The sequence below is a fragment of the Podarcis raffonei genome, chromosome 2 (genome assembly GCF_027172205.1).
Source record: "Podarcis raffonei isolate rPodRaf1 chromosome 2, rPodRaf1.pri, whole genome shotgun sequence".
Classification (NCBI taxonomy): domain Eukaryota; kingdom Metazoa; phylum Chordata; class Lepidosauria; order Squamata; family Lacertidae; genus Podarcis; species Podarcis raffonei.
Window position 1 is genome coordinate 10,612,011 of NC_070603.1, and position 24,563 is coordinate 10,636,573.

General features: G+C 46.8%; 1 protein-coding gene across 3 annotated transcripts in view; it reads left to right on the forward strand.

The window, feature by feature from the left end:
• The first annotated feature begins 552 nt into the window (after positions 1-552).
• Positions 553-24,563, forward strand: part of ZNF385A (zinc finger protein 385A) — a 202,277-nt gene continuing 178,266 nt past the window's right edge. For 2 of the 3 annotated variants that reach the window (XM_053373228.1, XM_053373243.1), the window contains exon 1: positions 553-830. In XM_053373228.1, coding sequence (XP_053229203.1) covers positions 818-830 — 13 coding nt within the window. In that variant the 5' untranslated portion in view covers positions 553-817. The remainder of the gene's footprint in view (positions 831-24,563) is intronic. The other variant, XM_053373252.1, reaches the window with a different exon arrangement.

Sequence of the window (24,563 nt, forward strand, 5' to 3'; positions counted from 1 at the left end):
GTAAGTTCAAGGCTTCCCAATGTTGGTTCTGCACTGGGTAAGACCTGCTGCCCCTCTGCTGCTTTTTAAAAGGGCCCCCACAGTGGCTCACTTCCACCTCTCCCGGCGGGTGAAAGCCAACACCACTTCCCAGCTGTGCAAACTGTCCTGCCTCCTCTTGGGACCAGCTCCCAGAACTTGTTGGCTCAGCAAGGAGAGGAATTCCCAGCGCCCGCGTCAGCTGCTTGCATGGCCAAAGGGAGAGCTTGTGGCTAAGTTGAGCAAGGGAGACACCGGTCCCCACGCCCCGTCCAGGCCTCCTTTGGGCTCCGGGGGTCTGCCTGCCTTCCGCCTGCCTCTGCCTCCCTCTACAAAAGGGACTGGTGAAGCCCTGACGTCCGCGCGCCGCCTTTCAAGTCCTCTCTTTGCTGTCGTCTTTGCCTTCTCGCTCTGCCTTTGATGAGAGATGCAGTGAGACAGAGCGGCCCCATTGTGTCATGCCGTGGTGGCTTTGGCAGGCAAACTGGGACGCACCCCGGTGGGATCAGCCTCCCCCCTGCGCGGCTCCTTCTCCTTGTAACCCGCCTCCCGAGACATCTCCCACGGTGGGTTGCCATGTGAGATCGCTTTGCATGATGGATCTCCTCCTAGTGGCTCCTTCTGACCAGCTCTGATGGTGGCAGACCCTGCAGGACGTCCGCTGGGGTTTTTGTCTCCTATCTCTCTTGTGGCATCTGGATCTCCTTGAGCTTTCCTCCGCTGGTGACCTCTGACCTTTCCCAGATCTGCATCTTCATGTGACCGGTTCTTATACCCCCGCTCTCTGGATTTCATCCACATGTTGGGCTCAGGTAAGGGAAACAATAGCATTCCTCCTGCTGGTGTTTTTATGATTGCTGGATCGCTTAGGAAATCTTCTCCTAAGGCAGGAGCGTACAAGCTGCGGCCCTCCAGATCTTTTTGGATTCCATCTCCCACCAGCATGGCCCAGTAGTCAGGGACAATGATGGGGTCTGAAGTCCAGCCACATCTGGAGAGCCAGAGGTGAGCTGTCCCTGCCGGGAAGTATCGAGCATACTCTGCAAGCCAACTTTTAAGTCTTATTTTAATCACAGGTTTGGTTGGCAGGTTTACAGAGGACTGTATGAAACTGCCTTATACAGAGTTGGACCACTAGGAACACAGGGGCGCTGGTTCTAAACATTATGGGAAGTTGCCGGACCCTGCAGATCCAACATTGACTCTATGGAGTCCCCTTCCTCCCTAAATCTTCCTCCCTGCAGCAAGCCTAGGCAACTGTGCTGATCCTTGACCCCATCCCTGCATTGGTTCATCTGGTACCTAACTCTGGCCCTGTGCTGGCTGGAGCTGATGGGGGGTTGCAGTCTAAAGCATCTTGAAGGGCCCAATTTGGGGAAGAACGATCTGTGCTGACTGGTAATGGCTTTCCAGGCATTTAGGGGTTTTCGTAGCTATATCAGGAGACGCTGGGGATTATATATCTGGGAGCATTTGCATGTGAAGCAGATGCTCTGCCACTGAGCAAAAGCCTGTCCCCTTTTTATTGGTATTTATAGCTGCAAGTGATACGGCAGGCCTAACGGCATGTGACATTAATTGCTTCGGTCCTCATGTGCCCCCTCAATTGTTAATTGGCATCTGGGTGTCCTCCTAAACACGGCTCCCCAGGAGTTCCAGGCAGGAGTATTTGGGCCTTTCTCATCCCAGGAAGAGTTGTCCTAGCTGGTAGCGCCTTTCAGATTGTTGCAGTTGGTTTCCAGGTCACAAGAGATTCAGTGTGGTGTAGCGGTTAGAGTATGGGACACACACCAAGGCATCCCTAATCCTCTGTGTCCCAGTTTAAGTCCTCCTAGCTGAGTCTACTTTTCCCTGAACTTAGGGCCAATGAGTGTAGAGAGAGAGAGAGAGAATTGTGTGATGGTTTGAAGTACAGAGCACGGTTGGGAGATATATGAATATTTCGTCCAAAACCAGTTTGAAGTCCATATCGTGATATCGGTTTCATAATTTTTGACATGGCAATATACCGGTATTGCAAGTGTTGATGTGTGTGTGTGTGCAAAAATCACAGTGTGGGAAAAACTGTGAAGCCAGCCAATGCCTCTACATAGCTCCATCCTTATTTCAGGCATCATGATGTATCAGTGCATCACAATATTTAGTTGGTGATAGATCACAATGTTGAAAACCAGATATCGTCAAGCCCTACTGTTCGCTTCCACATAGTTCCATCCTTATTTCAGACATCATGATATATTGGTATAGTGGAACCTCGGTTGCTGAATGCCTCTGTTGTCGTATGTTTCGGTTCCGGAATCCCGAAAACCTGGAAGTAACTGCTCCGGTTTTCAAATGATTTCCAGAAGCCGAACGTGCTACACAGCTTCTGTTTTGAGTTTCCTATATTCCTGTAATGTACATTGTAATGTATATTGTATTGAGGCTTCCGCTTTCAGTTTTCGGTTTTCGAACGTTTTGGAAGTCGAACGGTCTTCTGGAACGGATTACGTTCAGAAACTGAGGTTCCACTGTATATCACAATGTTTAGCTGGTGTTATAACGTGTTGTTGAAAACCAGATATCGCCCAGTCCTAGTACAGAGGGTCCTGAGGTGGAGAGAGTTTGACCACTGGCGCTAATGTAAGAGGGGACGATTGCTGTTTGAGAAAGATGACTTGGAACTGTGAACTGCACTCTTGAGTTCTTGCACACTCTCCCACAAGGACCTTGTGGGTCTCCTGCTCAGCATGGCTGGAATTCCTCTATGCTTGAAACGCCGCCTTTGAAGTCAGAATGAGAGAAAGCCTTGCGCTCGCTGTTTGCCTGACAGCAGGAGACGTTCTCTTTGTTGCTGGCAATGACAGGGAAAGAAATGTTTACAGTATGTTTGCCTGTTGAAGGCGGGTGCGATGCACAGCCACCGTGCTAAGCAAGGCTTCTCCAGGGCTCAGGCTGGCCTGGAACAGATTGAGATGAAGAGGAGAATGCCTCTGACCATGTGCAGAGCGCATTCAAAGGCCATTCCAGGAAAAGCCTTTTGCAGTGGGTTCCCCGCCCTGGAGAGGAGGGTATATTGAGACTTAGCATTTTGGGTGCTATCTGTTCATTTACAAGCTTGCAAGCTTAGCAGCAGGGAGTCACCCTGGCAGACAATGCTAGTCTATCAAACAGTGTCAGTTCCCCATGGAGGAAATAGCATGAGCAGCATCTTTTCCAAAGGCTGATTCTTGCCAGCGAGCAGCAGGATCCACACTGCTGTCTTGTCAGGGACTGGCTGGATGCAGAGGAGCGGTGGGGGGCAGCAGCTGGGGAACCCCCCAAGAGAAGAAGACTCAGAGCTCAGGGAGCGGTGGTGGGGTGACAATGAGTGGTCAGAGGGAGAAGAGGGAGCAGACTGGGGGGAGGAGGTGTCGGAAGCAGAAGAGGCAACAGGGTTTAGTGAGTGGGAAGACTCTGGAGCAGAGAGCAGTCCAAAATCAGAGGCAGAAGCAGAGACTGGAGAGGAGGAGGGAGGGCCAGCAGACAGAGACCAGGCAGGCTGCTGAAGAAGTCTCCCACTCCTGCTGTGACCAGCTGCTGCTATCTGGTTCAAATCCTCAATTTCAGACTGCAACTGTCGGAGGATATGTGTAGTGGCATTGATAGTTTTCTCCAACCTGCATGTTAGGGCAAATAGTGCTTCACGATTTTGTTCGGCCAGAACTCCCGGATGTATGCTGATGGAGAGGATGCTCACAAAGTCCCCACCAATAGCCCCCACCGAGCTATAGGCCTGTGCTGTTTTGGTTTCTTTGAATAAAGAGTTAACTGACTCTGGGTGTTACACCTGACTCCAGCTCCTGACAGATGTCTCTCTCACTGGCTTCGTTCAGTTTGCCACCCTTCCAATCGAACATGTGCAAAATGTTCCCTGCTTGTACTTTTTAAAATCTGCCCTCCTGAATCTCCCAGCGTTCAGCTTCATTGTATGTCCACGATCCCTGTGCCCGTTGAGTTTTGCTTGAGCAACAAGGGCTTCTTGAGCTCTAGCGTGCTCCTGGTCTTCAACCCTGGCTTGTTCTCTGGTTCTGACCTAATTTCTGACCTTGCCTCCTGGTTCGTCCTGTTGGTTCCTGGTTGCTGGGTTACACTGTATTACACATTACAGCCTTGAAAAGGCCCCTGTTGGCTAGTGTCAGTGTCATCACTGGGTCTCGTGTCACAACCATACTTGTGTTCTGCTAACATTTAAAAGCCGTCATAGGAGTGATCATGTAGCCACTTAAAAATAGGGTATGGGGAATCCTCGCAAGGCTAAAACTTCCTTTACACCAGGGATGGAACCTGTGGTCTTTCAGAAGTTGTTAGACTGCAGCTACCATCAGCATGAGTCAGCATGGTCGTTGGTCTGGGATGATGGGAGTTATGATCCAGCAACATCTTGGTTCTCCACTCCTGGTCTACAGTAATCTCCTACCAATTTTATGCGCCACTTTTCTCTTTAGCTATAGAACAATGTGCTGCTGTTCTTTAACAATGGGAAGCGCATCACCTCTGTTTAATTAAACAAAAGTAATGACCACATGATGCCCGTGGCACAGCTAACCCTCTTTTAATACACTGCTTACAGCGCCGTTCTAGTGCCCCAGGCATCTCACCTACCTGATCTTTGGCCTATTAGGTATATAGTTGCAGCAGAATGAGCTAGTAAAATGAACTGTACCACTAAAGACTGTGTGCGGTATGTGTTGGTGCATGATATTTTTGAATGTGCCATGTAAAAACTCCTCGCAAGTAGAAAACTAATGTGTCAGGAAGAGGGCTAGCTTAAAACCGAACGCATCAGAAAGAAAGGTTCTAATATACCTCTTCCAGTGTTAGTTTTCTGCTTACACAGAGTCTCTTTCTTTTTGTGTAGGGAAGCATTCAAAATTTTGATTCCTGCCACTTGCAGCCTGAAGTGGCACAGTCCACCCTTCCTTTTCCGTATTGAGTTTTCAGTTTTTGAACATTTCAGAACTCAAACGGTCTTCCAGAATGGATTACACTCAAATACTGTACCACTGTAATAATCACAAGTTGCTGCTGAAATGTGGAGACCTGAGTTTAAGCTTAGAAAAATAAGAAACTGAGAGAGACGCAAATTGACCAATTGGCCCATCCATAGGGGCTACTTCCAAGTACCCTGGAATCCAACTACCTTTTGTTTTAGCAATTTATAAATGGGAGGGGAAACAGGCAAACATTGCCTCCTGCTTCACAGGAGAGATTGCCATTTCGGGAGGCTAAAGGCAGCTCTCTAGCTGTCCTGATCGAAGTGGTTTTTGAAGGAGCCCGGGAATTCTGCCTCCAGCACCAGCCCACCTGCCGTCCATCCAACTTGCTTCAGTTCGCCCACAGCATGTGGGAGAGACCTCGGCCAATCCATGGGCTGGGCCAGAGCAGCTGAAGAATCCCAAACTTTGCAGCCTGTAAATAGCACTGGGAGGTTGGGACGTGGGCCAGAGAGCCCTGGCTCTACCTCATCCTAAGCAGCGAGGGAAGCCAAGGCTCGGGTCTTTCTGAAAGCATCCCATTGAGAAAGGAGCCAGCCCTGGGCCAGCTCCAGGGAGCTTGTCTCTTCCCCTGACTCGGCTCGGGGATGACCAGAGGCAATAAAGCAGGGATGGGCGGACTGACTCCCGGTCCTGCATGACCTGCTTTAGTTTTAAATAGAATTCCAGCACTCAGCCCACTAATGTATTTTGCATTGACAAAAGAAGGATGTGCACTCTCTGTTAAGTGATCTTGAGCACTTTGGCTTAGGAACATAGGAAATGCCTTGCCAGATCAGAGGAAGAGGAAGAGCCACCTAGACTGACATTCTTTGCAGCAGGAGTAGCCAAAGTGGTGCCCTTCTGATGTTGCGGGACTACAACTCCCATCATCCCTGACCGATGCCCATGCTGCCTGGGGCTGATGGGAGTTGGAGTCCAATAACATCTGGAGGGCACCACCTTGGGCTTTCCCTACTTACAATAACCCCAGCAACAAGGAAGTGCTACAGCTTGTCTACTGGAATTTGGCCAGTAGTCTGTGGTATACATTTAGACCAGAGGGCAGGTCTCCTAGATCTTCTGGCAGGTCTTCTGGCAGATTTGAAGATCAACAAAAGGGGGCTTGACTCCCATTTGTTTCACAGGATGTTATGTACTGAGTTGAATAGGATCCAAAAGGCAGCAGTCTGATTGGTCCTAGAACAATAGGGTCCAGAATGCAGCAGTCTGATTGGTCCTAGAACAATAGGGTCCAGAATGCAGCAGTCTGATTGGCCCTACAACAATAAGGTCCAGAATGCAGCAGTCTGATTGGTCCACAGGAGCCACCCAATCCAGCTCCAGGTGGAAGTGAACCCGCAACCTGATTGGCCTACAGGAGAATCCCAGAATTAGCCAATCATGTGGGGCCCATTGTGTAAATAATGTATATAAAGCAGACATTCCGGGGAAACTTCCATTCCTCCTCACCACTATGAGCTGAAGAAAGAGCATGAAATCCACTCTCGACTCCAAGTATAGTTCACAGGAGCAACGACTAAATGACTTCCCCCACCTACATCAGGCTGCTGAAAAGAAAGCAGTTAAGCAGGCGCGACTGGCACACTGGGGCTGTGCCCTAGAGCTGTCTCCCAGACCCCAGCATTGCTGCCATGTACTGGGATGGTTCAGGGGTGAGGCAGGGCACCAGCAAGTTCAGGGCTGCATGAGTATAGTGCCAGCCCAGTACTCGTGCCAGTACAGTGCCCCCCACCTTGCCACTGCCCCACCCTGTTAAGGATCTGCCAAGCTAGCATTAGGATAGGTTAGCTCTGTGGCACTGTCCTGCAATGCCAGCTGCTTCTGCCGCTAACCTGGAGTGGATTTGGTGTTAAAGGACTTTGAGCCCAGGTCAAGCCTGGGACAGGAAACAAATTCCTAAGCACAGAATGTGCTCAGAGGCAGACCTGTTTTTTAATTCTTACTGTTTTGTTGTTGTTTTCTTTGCACTTGATTATAACACTGGTAGATCTTGGGGTTGTGGTAAAAAGTGAAGTAGATATGACCAGCCTGAGGTCCATAGCTGTCAACTTTCAGATTTGAAAATAAGGGATCAGCAGCCTCACCTGTCCCAGGGACAGTCTACGGGATATCTAACAATCCAGGATAGCAGCAGGAAACGGCACTGGAATAAGGGAATTTCCCACAAAAAAGGGGAAGGTTGACAGCTTTGCTGAGGTCTGATTACTCTTGTCCTGGGGTACCTTTATGAGTTGCGTAGAACAGAGAAGTGCTGGGATTTAGCAGCTTTTCATATCACACTGCCTCACAGGTGAGAATTTTTTACTTCCTGAAATTCCCTCTTGTTCTGGGTTGCTATTAAAAGCACAGAAACATCTTTTGCAGCAGCATGTTGTACATCAGACACAAAACATTGTTCCCACTGCTGACAGTGGTAGCCAATTCAGATTTAAACCTTATCAGTCCCTGCAGGCCCTAAACAAGCATAGCTATTGATTGGGAGCAGTTTTGACCAAAGTGGGGCTGGCAAGAGGGAGAGATAGTAAATTCTCTGGAAGCAGGAGCAGCTATAGGATGCCTTCAGACTTGTCACTATTTTGCAAGAGGCACATAAACGCATAGCAGAACTGTAGGTTTGCTCAGTTAAAATGCATTAATGAGCGCTGTCACCCTACTGTAACAAATCCACTTTTTATATACAGTGGTACCTCGGGTTAAGTACTTAATTTGTTCCGGAGGTCCGTTCTTAACCTGAAACTGTTCTTAAGCTGAAGCACCACTTTAGCTAATGGAGCCTCCTGCTGCCGCCGTGCCGCCGGAGCACGATTTCTGTTCTCATCCTCAAGCAAAGTTCTTAACCTGAGGTAATATTTCTGGGTTAGCTGTCTGGGTTGAGTCTGTAACCTGAAGCATATGTAACCTGAAGCGTATGTAACCCGAGGTACCACTGTATATAAAACTGCAAAAAGTCTATATATATATATATATATATATATATATATATATAACTTTTTGCAGTTTGGAAAATGATGGCAAAATGCACCAAAAAGAACGGGATGGATGAATGATTAATGGGAATGCTCATAAACACCCCACAAGCATATCCGGATGCATGCCGGATAATTTCTCGTTGTCATATCACTGCGTCATAAACAAATTGGAATGAATGCTCAACAAAGACTGGATATAATCTAACCACCTCCTAAAATTTGCGCCAGCAAATGAGGATAGTTGCTGAATAAACAAGATGTCTGAAGGAGCCTATGGCTCCCCAATATCCCACAATTTGCACTTCCAGGCATTTCCAGTGTCCCACCAGGAGAGTTATGCAGTCTCTTGGCAACGCTGCCAAGTTTTTATGTGCAGGGGCAATGGAATCTTCTCTTCTCGTTTTCCACTGGCTCCCACTCCTGGTGAGGACATAATCCTCTGCCAGTGACATCATAACCTGGCTGCCGTGATGCGTCTGCCTGCAATGTCATTGGGATCGAAGATGACGAGTCAATGTAGGGCAGTAAACAAAAGATCTGCTTTGACTGCAGGCTCCCAGGAGGAAGATTAGCTAGGGCTGAGAGAGGCTGGGAATGTGTCCGGCATCCACAAGGGAAGCTAAATATAGATAGCTTAGCGAGGGAGGTATTCTCAGCTCTTTAATGAGGGAGTTGGAGCTGCAACCTGGAACTTGGCCTGGACACATGCACCTGGAACATGTAAATCATGTTTATACCCCAGCTGAAGCCTGCTCCCCGCCCCGGCGCTTCCTGCCCCAATAAAAGTGGACTCTGCAATGTGACGAGCATTTTTCACCCCTGCCTGGTGCGTGCAGTTTGATGGATTCTCCCTTGTTAAGGGGCCTGTCACAATGGCTTTGGGCGCTGAGCAGGCTTCCCGTTCCAGCGCTCGGAAATCTTTGCGGTAAAAATAGGTGCCTCTTGCTTTTGGTTGTTTGTTTGATTGAAAAGCTTTTTGATTCTGCCTTTTCCACTGCAAATACCCCGAAGACGCCTTGCGCGTACAGTTTAAAAAAGCCTTAAAATAATATGCCAATCACGAATAGCGGGAGAGCAGGTGAAGTAACCAGGCTAAACGAGTGTTTAAAAACCAGATCCATTTTAATTTGCCGCAGTCTTGCAGTGCTAACAGCATGGGCGTAGGTGTAGGTATTGGGGGGTAATCGTTCAAACCCCTTTAAGCACGGGTTTCACTGACGATTACTCAGCATTAACAAAAAACAGGTTTGTTTATTTGGGGAACAATGAAAACAAATTCACAGTAAACTGAAGTTTGGTATGATTCGAATACTGATCTCCCAAACCAGGAGTGAGGACCCTCCAGGCTATGGCACAGATTCTGCCAATGTTGCCACCCCTCACCACTTTCTGCTCATGGCACTTTTTGGGTGTGTTTTTAAAAAGTTTTTATTGGCATCATGGGAAATTCATTTAGGAAGTCTAAAATCTATCTTTGACATCTAAAAGTAATAATCATGGCACAAGGGGAAGATACCTAGGGTAAGAACGACAAAACAAATTTTCAGGGTGTTTTTTTTTAAAAGAAATTTATTATTCTAGCCAAAGGCCATGACAAACTTGTAGCAATGATATTAATTGTTAAGTTGTGGGTGAACATATCAGACAACACAGCGATTCTTCAAACAGCTCTTGTTTATTGACAGCCCGGAACAGAACTGAACTGAAGGGTTCAGCCAGTTTATACAGAGCTCCACTACAACGCAACAGTAACAACTTTGTATAACTATCCAATCACTGAACGTCACTTTCAGTTCCTTATTTGCATATGTGGACCTGAGTGAAAACTATCTACAGTATTCCCCCTGCTGGTCAAGGGTGAGAACCTCAGTACATAACATTAATAATACAGAATATATATCCATAATGTGTGTGTGAGAGAGGAGAGGCACAACCAAGCTTAAAACTAGCTTGATTTCAGATTAAACCTCTGAATCACCACAACAACTTATAGTGATTTCATCTAACCCAAGGTTTCCCAAACTTGAGTCTCCAGCTGTTTTTGGACTGCAACTCCCATCATCCCTAGCTAGCAGGACCAGTGGTCAGGGATAATGGGAACTGTAGTCCAAGAACAGCTGGAGACTCTAGTTTGGGAAACACTGATCTAACTCCTTTTTCCTGATTTCATTATATTTTTTTGCAGCCAGTGCATTGAGGGCCACTCTGTGTATTTTGAAGCTATTATTATCACTCAAAAGAAACTGAACCATTCCTGATGGGGTGTACCTGCTTGCTTATGTGCACAAAGGTTTCAGAAACCCGTCTCTTGGGTTTCTATATAAAGGGCAGGCTAACAGATAATGAGTTATGTCTTCCACCTGAGGTTGACCACAAGATACAGTCTGTCTGCATAAGGGACCTTGTTGTACTGGCCATCCAAGACTGCAGAGGGCATAACTTGGAAACACAGCTCAATAATGGCATTTCTTACGGAAACTGGTGAGAGTTTGGTCAGATTAGCTCTAAACTTTAGGGCCACAGATTCCCCATCCCTGAGCTAGATGGATCCATGGTCCTCATCAATAGGAGGCAGCTTCTTAAATATCCTTAAACAGAATAATTCTGGTACAGCATGATGGCTAGACCGAGGTATCTCTTCAAGCTGCATGCAGAAGTCCTGCCGTGTACGGTGGTACCTCGGGTTAAGTACTTAATTTGTTCTGGAGGTCCGTTCTTAACCTGAACCTGTTCTTAACCTGAAGCACCACTTTAGCTAATGGGGCCTCCCGCTGCTGCCGCGCTGCCGGAGCATGATTTCTGTTCTCATCCTGAAGCAAAGTTTTTAACCCTAGGTAATATTTCTGGGTTAGCGGAGTCTGTAACCTGAAGCGTATGTAACTGTTAAGTTGTGGGTGAACATATCAGACGACACAGCGATTCTTCCAAAGCAGCTCTTTATTTGTAAGCTGGAACAGAACTGAGCTGAGGAGCTCAGTCAGCCTGCTTATATAGAGCTCCAGAACAACGTAACTGTAACAACTTTCTAAAACTATCCAATCACTGAACGTCACTTTCAATCCTCCATTTGCATAACTATCTACAATATCCCCCTGCTGGCCCAGGGTGAGAACTTCAGTACATAACAGTAACCTGAAGCATATGTAACCCGAGATACCACTGTAATCCTATAATTGTACATGTGGGCTGTGATCCCTCTGTGGTGAGGGAAATTAACTTTCCACGTCCTCAGAAGAAATCTCCTCTACACTGTTGTTCCTGGGACTAGATGATGCAATTCAGGAGTGATTTTTGCTCTCTCAACCCTGGCTTGCTTTCCACAGCTAGTGTCGTGCATTCTCAGAAAAGCAGACCCTCTCAAGTGTCCCTATTTTCCGCGGACAGTCCTGGATTTACAGAAGCCGTCCTGGTTTCTGAGTTGATCCCAGAATGTCCTGCCTTTTCCTCAGGACGTCCCTATTTTCACCGGAGAAATTTTGGAGGGTATGGAGTTATACGAGCCAAGGAGATCAGTAACAACTTTTAGAAGACATCTGAAGGCAGCCCTTTATAGGGAAGGTTTTTTAATGTTTAATGTTTTATTAAAACATGTTTTCATATATGTTGGAAGCTGCCTAGAATGTCAGGGGCAACCCAGTCAGATGGGCGGGGTATAAATAATAAAATCATGAGAGAAACGTTGGAGGGTGAAATATACTCGGAGTCGAGAATGGATTTCATGCTCTTTATTCAGCTCATAGTGGTAAGGAGGAATGGAAGTTCCCCCAGAATGTCTGCTTTATATACATTATTTACACAATGGGCTGCATGTGATTGGCTAATTCCGGGATTCTCCTGTAGGCCAATCAGGTTGTGGATTCACTTCCACCTGGAGCTGGATGGGGTGGCTCCTGCGGACCAATCATACTGCTGCATTGTTCTAGGACCAATCAGACTGCTGCATTGTTCTAGGACCAATCAGACTGCTGCATTTTGGATTCTATTCAACTCAGTACATAACAGAGGGTATGGGAAAGATCACCTGCCTTTCAACCTTGTCCCCTGAGTATATACACAGTCGTACCTTGGATCTCAAACGCCTTGGCTCCTGAACAAATCGGCTCCCGAACGATCAAAACCTGGAAGTGAGTGTTTCGGTTTCCGAACGATTTTCGGAAGCCAGATGTCCAGCATGGCTTCCGATTGGCTGCAGGAGCTACTGTCTGTGTCTGTGTATGGAAAGCTGATGTTGCTAAGTAGGAACACACCCTCCACCTACCACAGAGCAGAGCTTCAGGCATTCCTTCCCTCTGTCATTTATTTCAGTTTGGAGCAGGGAAAGGAGGTTTGCAGGAAGAGGCAGGGAGAAATTTCCATTTCTGGACACTAGAGGGCACTACAACTTTTGCAAGAACCTTACTAACATAGGACTGAGACAAACAGGGCGACCTTCTGCTGTACCACCCGATGTTGCAGCCGAGGAAAAGAAGGAATCATAGAATTGTAGAGTTGGAAGGGACCCTGAGGACCATCTAGTGCAACCCCCTGCAATGCGGAAATATTCAGCTGTCCCATACAGGGTTCAAACCTTCAACCTTGGTGTTATCAGGGTTTGACATAACACACCGGAAACACTTGAGCTGCAATGGTGTCTAGTGCAGGCATCCCCAACCTGCGGCCCTCCAGATGTTTTGGCCTACAACTCCCATGATCCCTAGCTAACAGGACCAGTGGTCAGGGATGATGGGAATTGTAGTCCAAAACATCTGGAGGGCCGAAGGTTGGGGGTGCCTGGTCTAGTGGCTTATGGGGACCCCTGGAGCTCCAGTGCCTCCTAATGCTGTCTTTAGCAATCTACTCCAATGTAATTTTAGGCCGAGGTGGGGGGGACTTGTAGCCCTCCAGATGTTGTTGGACTCCAAATCCCATCAGCTCCAGCCAGCATGGTCAATGGTTGAGAAGAATAGGACTTGTAGTCTAGCAACATCCAGAGCACCATATGTTTTAGATATTCTTAGAGCAATATGCCCCTTGCATAGGCAACCATATGGGTGGGATCTCAGTTCTTTCTAATGATGGCATCCATCTTGCTCAGTAACGCACAGCTCATTGAACATGTCTGCTGAACAGAAAAGCCTGCGGGTGCGCAGTTAATGCTAAAGTGCAGCTTTTTGTCGCATGGGTCCAAACTGTAGGAAGAATCTACAGAGGAAAGGGCGGACTTTGGTAATATGGTGTCCTGAGCCAGGATGAAATTTGGCAGTCCCCCCCCCCCAATAATGCTTCTTATTTTCACAATAATTCTTTCTTTCTTTCTTTCTTTCTTTCTTTCTTTCTTTCTTTCTTTCTTTCTTATTATTTGGTGTCCCCTTGGCGCAGTGCCCTGTGCAGGGGAACAACCTAGTAAAAGTAGAAGAAGAAGAAGAGAAGAGTTTGGATTTGATATCCCGCCTTTCACTCCCTTTAAGGAGTCTCAAAGCGGCTAACATTCTCCTTTCCCTTCCTCCCCCACAACAAACACTCTGTGAGGTGAGTGGGGCTGAGAGACTTCAAAGAAGTGTGACTGGGCCAAGGTCACCCAGCAGCTGCATGTGGAGGAGCGGAGACGCGAACCCGGTTCCCCAGATTACGAGACTACCGCTCTTAACCACTACACCAGTAAAGGTAAAGGGACCCCTGACCATTAGGTCCAGTCGTGACCAACTCTGGGGTTGCGGCACTCATCTCACTTTATTGGCCGAGAGAGCCGGCGTACAGCTTCCGGGTCACATGGCCAGCATGCCTAAGCTGGCAAACCAGAGCAGTGCATGGAAACGCCGTTTACCTTCCCACTGGAGCGGTACCTATTTATCTACTTGCACTTTGACGTGCTTTCGAACTGCTAGGTTGGCAGGAGCAGGGACTGAGAAATGGGAGCTCACCCCGTCACGGGGATTCGAACCACCGACCTTCTGATTGGCAAGTCTTAGGCTCTGTGGTTTAACCCACAGCACTACCCGCATCCCTAAGGGAACAACCTGCACCAACCTAAAACCTGCACCACCCTAAATCCAGTGCTGCTAGAGGGCTAACAGTGTTACTCTATTGCAGGCCCAAACGGGGTTGGGCTAGATGACCTTTGGGGCATAGCTGCCAACTTTCAGATTTGAAAATAAGGGATCAGCAGCCTTGAAAATAAGGGATCAGCAGCCTCACCTGTCCCGGGGACAGTCTACGGGATAGCAGCGGGAAGCAGCGGGGAACTGCGCTGGAATAAGGGAATTTCCTGCAAAAAAAGGGAAGGTTGACAGCTATGCCTTCGGGTCCCTTCCTACTTTACAGTACAGTGGTACCTCAGGTTAAGTACTTAATTCGTTCCTCAGGTCCGTTCTTAACCTGAAACTGTTCTTAACCTGAAGCACCATTTTAGCTAATAGGGCCTCCTGCTGCTGCCGCACCGTCGGAGCACAATTTCTGTTCTCATCCTGAAGCAAAGTTCTTAACCCGTGGTACTATTTCTGGGTTAGCGGAGTCTGTAACCTGAAGCATATGCAACCCGAGTTACCACTGTACATCTTGCTCCATGGTGCCTTGCCTTCATAGCAAGACGGACAATTTTTTGCAAGCGTTTACACACTGCTCCAGCGATTCCATGGTTAAACTATGGTATTCACTCACACAAGTAGTTGTGGTAACCACCAACATAGATAGCTTTAAAACAGGGGCAAAGAGCCTGTGGTTGAACTCCAGCATCCATCAGCCCAAGCCTGCTTGGGCAATGGTCTGGGATAACGGGAGTTGTAGTTCAGTGCCATGTGGAGACCATGGGTTCCCTGTCCCTGGTTTAAAAGAGGATTAGACAAATTCATGGAGGATCTCAGTGGCTTCTAGCCATGATGACTATGGCTTGTGTTCACTGTTGGAGGCAGTATGTCTCTGAATTGCAGCTGAGTTTCTGCTCTCAAGTTTCCTGTGAGAACCAAATGCTAGGTTAGATAGCAGGGTGCTTCTTATGAGCATAAGCAATATAGATCAAATAGATGCCAGCAGTAGGGGCACCTGAGGTATGTTTGTCATCGCAGCTCCAGGCAGCGGTTCTCAACACGTGGGTCCCCAGATGTTGTTGGACTACAACTCCCATCATTCCTGACCACTGGTCATGCTGCCTAGGAATGATGGGAGTTGTAGTCCAACAACATCTGGGGACCCACAGGTTGAGAAACAATAGAATGGACTTTTTCCAAAAAGCTTCCATCTTCCCTGGAGCTTGTTCAGACCCTCCAAGTGTCCTTATTTCCCAGGGATCGGGGCAGATTTACAGAAGCCTAACTGGTTTCTGATTTGACCCTGGAATGTCCCGCTTTTCCTTAGGACACTCCTATCTTCATTGAAGAAATGTTGGCGGGTATAGGACAGGGGTAGGCAACCTAAGGCCCGGGGGCTGGATGCGGCCCAATCGCCTACTCAATCCGGCCCGCGGACAGTCTGGGACTCAGCGTGTTTTTACTTGAGTAGAATGTGTGCTTTTATTTAAATTCATCTCTGGGTTATTTGTGGGGCATAGGAATTCATTGATTCCCCCCCCCCCCCCCGCCCCAAATATAGCCCGGTCCACCACATGGTCTGAGGGACGGTGGATCGGCCCATGGCTGAAAAAGGTTGCTAACCCCTGGTATAAAGGTAAAGGGTAAAGGGACCCCTGACCATTAGGTCCAGTTGTGACCGACTCTGGGGTTGCGGCGCTCATCTCGCTTTAATGGCTGAGGGAGCCAGCGTACAGCTTCCAGGTCATGTGGCCAGCATGACTAAGCCACTTCTGGTGAACCAGAGCAGTGCACAGAAACACCGTTTACCTTCCCGCCGGAGCGGTACCTATTTATCTACTTGCACTCTGCTAGGTTGGCAGGAGCAGGGACTGAGCAATGGGAGCTCACGCCGTCACGGGGATTCAAACCACCAACCTTCTGATCGACAAGTCCTAGGCTCTGTGGTTTAACCCACAGCGCCACCTGCGTCCCGACCCCTGGTATAGGATGTCCCTATTTTCAATGGAGAAATGTTGGAGGATATGGTAGGACATCCCTAGTTCTAGGAGGAGGGGTGTGATTCATCAGCTCTAATAGGCTTGGAACAGGTGAGGGTCACCTGTCACATGAAGCCCAAGTGCTGCAATCAGCAGGCAAAGTATAAAAGGGAAGCAGAATTGAGGTGCTGTGTCTGCTCAGCTGCCCATGTTAATAGACCTCAGCTTGGATGCTTCAAGATGTCTGCAGGACTGTGCTTCAGGCTGGACTTTATCAAGTCCCCCTAGCCTGAGAGACTTGACAATACAGGCTTGCTGCCAGGTAGGCCAGGGGTTCAGGACAATCTCTCTATGTGGGTAACAGGGTGTGCTCTCAGCACCCTTACAGTTCCCATGATTCTTGCAGGGGAGACACAACTGTTCATAATACGGCTTTAAATGTACAGTGCAGATCTAGATCTATATTTGTTAAGACGGTTCATTTTATTGATAGTTCTGTACTGCTTTTAATGGTTTTTATGTTATATTGCTAGACATTGCCTTCACAGTTTACGAGAGGTTAGTATATAAATAAAAATATCTATATAGATATAGATGCTGAAGTCAGACAGGAATAACTTCTGCTTGCTTTCCAGAATGGTAGCTGTGTTGGTCTGTGTTACTAAACAAACAAGCCAATATATTCCATATACTTATTTGATAGTAAACCCTGTGAAGCTTACTTCTGCATAGATCTACACAGGATTGGGCATTTTGATCTGAAGCAGTCATGTTGAAAATCGAAGCAGAACAGTCTTTTTTCTGGATTAGTTAATCCAGAACACTTTTTCCTCTGGCTCTGCCGACACCCATTCTATCAGATGCATGAAGTACTGTGCTGAGTTATAGGCAGTGTTAGAAAATGAGATATGAAACTAGGAGCTAAATGGCACCTTAAACCTAGGTTATGGGCACAACAACGGAATGTCTAGGCACACTTTTTTATAATAAGAATACAAAGCTGAAAATGAATGAACTGCAGCTAAAATATTATGTTAATTTTTCACATGGTCTAGTGTCCCTCCCCTGCCCACCCCCCTAATATTCTTAAGAGGGTCTCTTCTCCAGTCTTCAGAGAGTAGCTGAAAGTGGGGAGGCAGAAAAAGGTCCTCCTTTCCTTCCACGCTGCAGTTTTAATTTGAAATCTTAGGTGCAGTACTGTGCTCATAGCTCGGAAACTGCTTGCACTAATTAAATTCCCTGTCGAAAAATGAGCCTAGAACAATGGGCATTTCGAACACTGGTTACAAGTATATATGCACATGGGTGGCCAGGTAACTAGTCCAGGATCAGAAATATAAACACGGTTGTCTTAGCATTGTTGAGTAAATTAAGACCTATAGACATTGAGAAAATTGTTGCTGTTCAGACCCAAATGAACTTTTGGAACTTTTGAGTAAGTTGTAATTCAGTTTCACGCTGGAGTTTCCCTGTTACGTTCATTTGCTCAATGATAGCCTCCATAAAGACCAATAGCAGAGTGTCCGGCTAGGCTAAAATGTTCCTGTACTGGTTTGTGATGGTTGCCATTTCTCATGTCAGCTCTGTGCCCGCTTATTCTTCTGCTTGGAGACCGATGGAACTTAATATCCAAACAGAGATCTAGGTTTCCTGTGTCCAAAACAAACATACTAGCCGCTGTGCTACAATTGTCTCTTAAAGAGAGGCACTGTCTGGGACTAATTCTGCATGGAAGCTACAGCCTCTGGCTCTGAGGTCCGGGTGCTGGGAGAGAATGTGTTGTGGTTAGTGAGTTGCAAGGGAAATCACACTGTATGTTTTCAATCTTTTTTTTTTTTAAATTATGTTTATTAAAATTTTCAAAAAAGAATACAAAGGAAAACAGAAAAGAGAAGAAGAAAAAAAGAAAAAAGAAGAGAGAAAGAAAAACAGCAGTTTAAAAAGTTTACCTTAATTACATTCCATACCCAATTTCCTTGACTTCCCCACACCTGCCCTTCTTGTATTCCAATTCCAATTTTTAGCTCAGCAATTTTTATCCCCCCCACTTTACCTTATTTCCTCTAATTCAATTATCTTAAACAAATTTTAACTTCTAAACCTCTGTCTTTATATTTCAAAACTTATTCTTAACATACTTTCCCTAAATTCCTCCATCAATTTAATTAACCTATTTAAACTTAAAAATCCCAATCTTTATACACGAAACACTTATTTTTGATAATCTTTTGCTAAGGTCGGCCCCAAATCTCTCCCCAGATTCCCCATTTTTATGTTAGTGGCAAAAGCCAACTTAATTAAAACAGAATCATATTTTTACACCCTTTAAATTCCCGAAGCCCTCCCACCCCCTTTCCCGGTTTCGATCCCCAACCAAAGTCCATCAGTCCATCCAAAATCAGCCTGGCGATCTCACATCCGAGGCACTTAACCCTCTCTCAATTTCTCTCTGCCGGTTTTCTTGATAGTCCTTTATTTTAAATTCCGAATCTCGAAGAGGCTCTGTTCCAGTAAAATCCATATTTCTTCCAGTCAGACCTCCATATTTAACAATGGAGCCAAAATCTTGTTTCTTGCTTCTCATAAGTTCAAATGTCCCAAAGGCTCCAAACTCTGTACTGTCCATATTTATATTCCATATGTCTTCAGATCCCCATAAGAGGAGATCTCTCCAGATTCCATTCTTCACTTCCAGCCAAACTTTCATTGTCATGTTCTTATTTTCAATTGTTTCCAACTTAACAGGCCTCTGGCTCTCTTTAGCCATCTGCAACATCCCAGCGCCTCCTTCTTTCTCATATTCTTTAAATGGCATCTCAAATGACTCAGACTCTTTCTCCTGTTTGGCTATAAGGATTTTTGTATCAGCAACAACACTTCCCTGTTCATCTGCAGGAGCTTGAATCATATCCTTTCCAGGTTCAGCAATTTTGTTTACTGTTCCCTTCATTGTTATTACACTCATAGTCAAAACATTTGTCTGCTTCTGTAGATTTCCCAAAAGACGGAAGGTCTTTTCCAGTTTAGCCAGTATTTTTCCACTTACAGCCATTTTTGTAATGTCCTGAACCCCCTCTAGAGGGATTCTAGTTACTTAATGACAAATTAACCTTTTCTTCTTTGTTTTTAACAATTTGTTACCAAATTGTATCAGATGTAACCAGCAAAGACAGCAAAGACACAGTTCTCCTTTTTTTCCCCAACTTTGACAGCTAATTTGACAGCTGTCAAAATCTATAAACCTCTTCCACAGGCTCTCTCCCCGATCGCTCCCGGGTTTTGGGGGAGGGGTGAATTCCATTCTCTTATCCTCCAGCACAGTCACTTAAATTGGCCCAATATAAAGTTAATTGCACTTTTCCACAAAAAAAAAAAAGACATTCACACAACCTTAGTAATAAAATCCTTGCTTTACGATGTTTACAAGGCGGGCAGGTTGACTTCCTTTTTAGCACCTTACCTGATCTTGCCGAATTCCCAGAAATAATTTTCCCTTTTAAGTCCAATTACCGTGTTACTCACGGGTCGTTACTTTTGATCCAAGAGTTCAAAAGAAGAAATTAGCGCTCTCCATCCATGGCATGCGGCTTCACTCAGCAGGTGAAGCAGTCGAACTCTCAGCACCACACCTCCCTCCGTCCCCCGTTCCGAAGCCTTTAAAAAGGCTTCTTTGCGGGTCGGGGGCGTGCGCAAATGGTGCCCACCGAGTCACCAGGTCCACAGGCTTCAGCGCCTGTGGTTTCTAAGGGTCCCCGCGTCGCCGCCGCGGCAGAACCCGACCCCTGTTGAGCAGATTCCCTCCGGAGCTCAGAGGGAATCCGCCATTAGACAATGGCGCCAACCCGGAAGTCCGACTGTATGTTTTCAATCTCGTGATTATCAATACTGAGCATTTGTGTTTTAAAAAACCACTTTGGTACTCCTCACAACAACCCCATAAGCAGAGACGTACCTAGGGTCCCTTGTACCCCCCTCCAAAAAATCACTTTATCACAATAGCCACATTAGAAATGACTACATTTTATAGGCCCCAAGTACTCAAAATGCCTGTAGTGAGAGTGAGGCAGGGAGGAAGGGCTAAAGATTTGCATGTTTTTGTGTCGTGCATTGCATCACCCCACAAATATGTCTGGGGTTTTTTTTGTAATCATTTTAAATTGAATTTTCAAAAGTTTGACATATATGCTTCAATACATAATAAATTTAACTTTTCTCAACTTCCTGCCCCATTTCCCATGGTGGTTTAATTCTCCCCCTCTCTCTACTACACAATCCCTTTTATTTATTATACCAACACATCAATACTGTGTTCTCTAATTCCTTCTGTTGCTCATATTTCAAATCTGCCTCATGAGTACATCAAACTATGATATTAGATGGTCTGAAAAGGGCTTCCATTCTTCCACAAAGCAATCATCATTAGATTCTCTTATTTTGGCTGTTAACTTTGCCATTTCTGCATAGTCCACCACCATACTTACACATTCTTCTTTGGTGGGAACTTCTTCTTTCATTTTTGTGCATAGAGAATTCTGTGTTTTTTTTATAAGATATTTATTAGCTTTTTCACACATTATAAGCACACATATCACAACAAAAAACAAAAACATAAACCATAAACACACACAAAACAAAAAACACCACATGTATAATTTCAATCCCTTATTTTCATAAAACTTATTTTCCCGACCTCCTCGTACCTCCCCTTACTGCATTCCAATCCCTAATTAATTTTGATCAACAAATCCCTCCCTAATTTCTAATAAATAATTTTAACCTTTCTTTTCATATTGCATAATGGTTACAGCATACAACCTCATATTTTCCAAATCCACAACGTCTTAGCATTCAACAATTTTACAATGTTTCTTAAGATAGTCTTTAAATTTCTTCCAATCTTCTTCCGCCGTCTCTTTTCCCTGGTCTCTTTGTGCATAGAGAATTCTGGCTGCTGTTGTCTGATTTTTGTGTTATAAGCAAATCCCCATCGCTCAGCCTCTTCTTCCCCATTGCTCAGATGACAGGGAGGCTGGAAGTGGTTTGGTCCCTTTAGGCTACAGGTGGTGGGGACCGGTTTCACCAACCCCTAGGTACGGCTCTGCCTTAATGAAATCCTAAAGCCCCACTGGCCCCACACAAATTTAATCAAATCATGGTTCTTACCTGTAGCCTAAAGGGACCAAGGCTGAGAGATGGGGATTTGCTTATAACAGGGGTGGGAGTCCTGTGGATCTCCAGTTTTTGTTGAACTATAACTCCCATAATTAGTTGCTGATTCGTTTTGGGGCCCAATTCAAGGTGCGCACATTAAAGCCCTCAACAACTTAGGCCACCAAATACCTGTGAAGATTGGCAGAGGTTGTTCCACTGCCCTCAGAAATTCAGGTTGGGGGTAGGAGCCTTGTTGAAAGGCCTGCCCACAATGGCACATTTTGCACATTCACTATGTAGTTTCTGTAGGGGACGCGGGTGGCCCTGTGGGTTAAACCACAGAGCCTAGGACTTGCCGATCAGAAGGTCGGTGGTTCGAATCCCGCAACGGGGTGAGCTCCTGTTGCTTGGTCCCTGCTCCTGCCAACCTAGCAGTTCGAAAGCACATCAAAGTGCAAGTAGATACATAGGTACCACTCCAGTGGGAAGGTAAACGGCGTTTCCGTGTGCTGCTCTGGTTCTCCAGAAGTGGTTTAGTCATGCTGTATTGGCTCCCTCGGCCAATAAAGTGAGATGAACGCCGCAACCCCAGATTCGGCCACGACTGGACCTAATGGTCAGGGGTCCCTTTACCCTTTACCTTATGTAGTTTCTATAATACCTCGGGTTACATATGCTATAATACCTCGGGTTACATATGCTTCAGGTTACATACGCTTCAGGTTACAGACTCCGCTAACCCAGAAATATTACCTCGGGTTAAGAACTTTGCTTCAGGATGAGAACAGAAATTGTGCTCTGGCAGGGCGGCAGCAGTGGGAGGCCCCATTAACTAAAGTGGTGCTTCAGGTTAAGAACAGTTTCAGGTTAAGAACGGACCTCTGGAATGAATTAAGTACTTAACCCGAGGTACCACTGTATACTAAAGATCCACCTCCCCTTCTCCTCCGTCTTTGACACTTGTAATACAATATTTCCAGACTCGCCCTGTTCTCTTGACTAGGATTTGTCCTAACTCTTTCTAATATTGCAATTTAAAATTGCTGTAAACCATCCTGGGACCTCGTGGTGAAGGGTAGGTAAGAAATCTAATAAAGCGTTTTCATCCCGGAACATAGGCCACACCAGCTGGGGCTGATGGGAGTTGTAGTCCATTAACCCCTGGAGGACCACACAGCTTAGCCACAGCAAGGGAAGGGTGGGGAACCTTTGGCCTTCCAGGTACCACTGGGCCTTCCAGCTGATGACACCTCCATCCAGCAGCATCTTGAGTGCCACCCAGGATAGCCCTCCCTGCCTTACATGTTTAACCATTCGCTTCCCTTGCCCAGAGGGCCTGCGACATATGCCTGGAGCAGGAACCCTATGGGATGTGGATGCAGGCTTCCCACCTGGTCCTCTTTTGCTGTTGGAAAGAAAGGCCACATGGGTGGAGCAGAAGGCGCCCTTGGGACAAGCAACACCAGAAGGTGCGAGGGGGGTGGAAGGGAGGGTCGGCCAGGAGGTGAAGCCTCGTCAAATTTCCCTGATCCCGTGGAAACCTAAGGCTCGCCCTACTGGCAATGCGGAGGGGGGTGGCGTGCCCTGCTCCTGAGCCACGCAGCTGGCGGCACGGCTGGGTTGGGATCCGGCTCTCAGGTTTCCGCCTCTCATCATTACATCCATTAAAGTCCCGTTCGGCCGGTGCACAAAAGGATAGAACAGCAAATTAGCAGCAAGCTATTGAGCACGACACGGCCCGGCCTGCATTATTAATGTCACGGGAGAATGGGAAACGTGAGCCTCCCCACAAGGTCGGCAGCGGAGCCTGCTTGGGGGTGGTCGTGTGGGTGACTCCCCCCGCTACCAGCACCTCAGGGCAAGTTGGTGGAAAGCTGCCCTGCAAAAGGAGTTGGCTCTTGGGTGCCTCTGATTAACTCCATGTGCACTGCGGCAGGCAGAGGCGTCAGGGCAAGATGCAGTGACGCCCTTGGGAGGAATAGGGGAATCTGCTCCTCCAAGCCAGTCTTGGATTTCCCTGTTTTAGGAGAGATCCCTTTTTTAAAGGTAAAGGGACCCCTGACCATTAGGTCCAGTTGTGAACGACTCTGGGGTTGCGGCGCTCATCTCGCTTTATTGGCCGAGGGAGCCGGAGTACAGCTTCTGGGTCATGTGGCCAGCATGAATAAGCCGCTTCTGGGAAACCAGAGCAGCGCACGGAAATGGCGTTTACCTTCCCACTGGAGCGGTACCTATTTATCTACTTGCACTTTGACGTGCTTTCGAACTGCTAGGTTGGCAGGAGCAGGGACTGAGCAACGGGAGCTCACCCCATCACGGGGATTCGAACCGCCGAACTTCTGAACGTCAAGTCCTAGGCTCTGTGGTTTAACCCACAGCACCACCCGTGTCCCTGATCCCTTTTTTACCCAGTCATTATTTCATTTAAGCCCTGTTCTTCATGTCAGCTTTCAGCCTGTCTCATGGGAACGAGAGAGTGTTTCTGAGTATGTGCATAAGGCATGCCTTCTAAGCTGATATGAGCCCTTGCACCCGTTCTTTAAAAAATGACTGCTGGGATGGCTCAGTCAGTAGAGCATGAAACTCTTAATATCAGGTTCATGGGTTCACGACTCAAATTGGACGAAAAGATTCCTGCATTGCAGGGGGTTGGAACAGGTGACCTTTGTGGTTCCTTCCAATTCTACAGTTCTGTGAGCCACAGGACCCATCAACACGTGTCCAGGGATCTTTGTGCATCCTTTGACAGAATCTTCCCTACTTCTAAAGCTTCTGTTTCTTTCTGGGAATAGGATGAGGAAAGGGCTCTTGCTTATCTCTTCCTTTCCACATGTCTCCAACAATGAACAAACACACGCACAGCTGCAGGTGCCAGTTTTTACTACAGACTTGCACTGATGTGTTACCAGCAATCTTATACAGTGGTACCTCGGGTTACATACGCTTCAGGACAGACTCCGCTAACCCAGAAATAGTGCTTCAGGTTAAGAACTTTGCTTCAGGATGAGAACAGAAATCGCGCAGCGGCAGCGTGGCAGCAGTGGGAGGCCCCATTAGCTAAAGTGATGCTTCAGGTTAAGAACAGTTTCAGGTTAAGAACAGACCTCCGGAACAAATTAAGATCGTAACCTGAGGTACCACTGTACTCTCATTTTGACTCAAGAATATTACCATTTTATAGTTTAAATCGGGGAAAATAAATACAGTAAATGGACAAAACTACAAAGATACACAAAATGTTTAGAGGTATGCGTACCCCTGCGCCCCCCCCCAAAGCACTGACTGTGGCCAAGAGGCAACCAAGCCGTATGACCTGTAGCACAGGCCAGTTAGTGGCGTGCCATTGGCGTCTGCTTGGCATAAGCTGTACCCTCAGCTCCACATCAGATTGCCCTGCCTGCCAAGCGGAGCAATTTTCATCAGTAT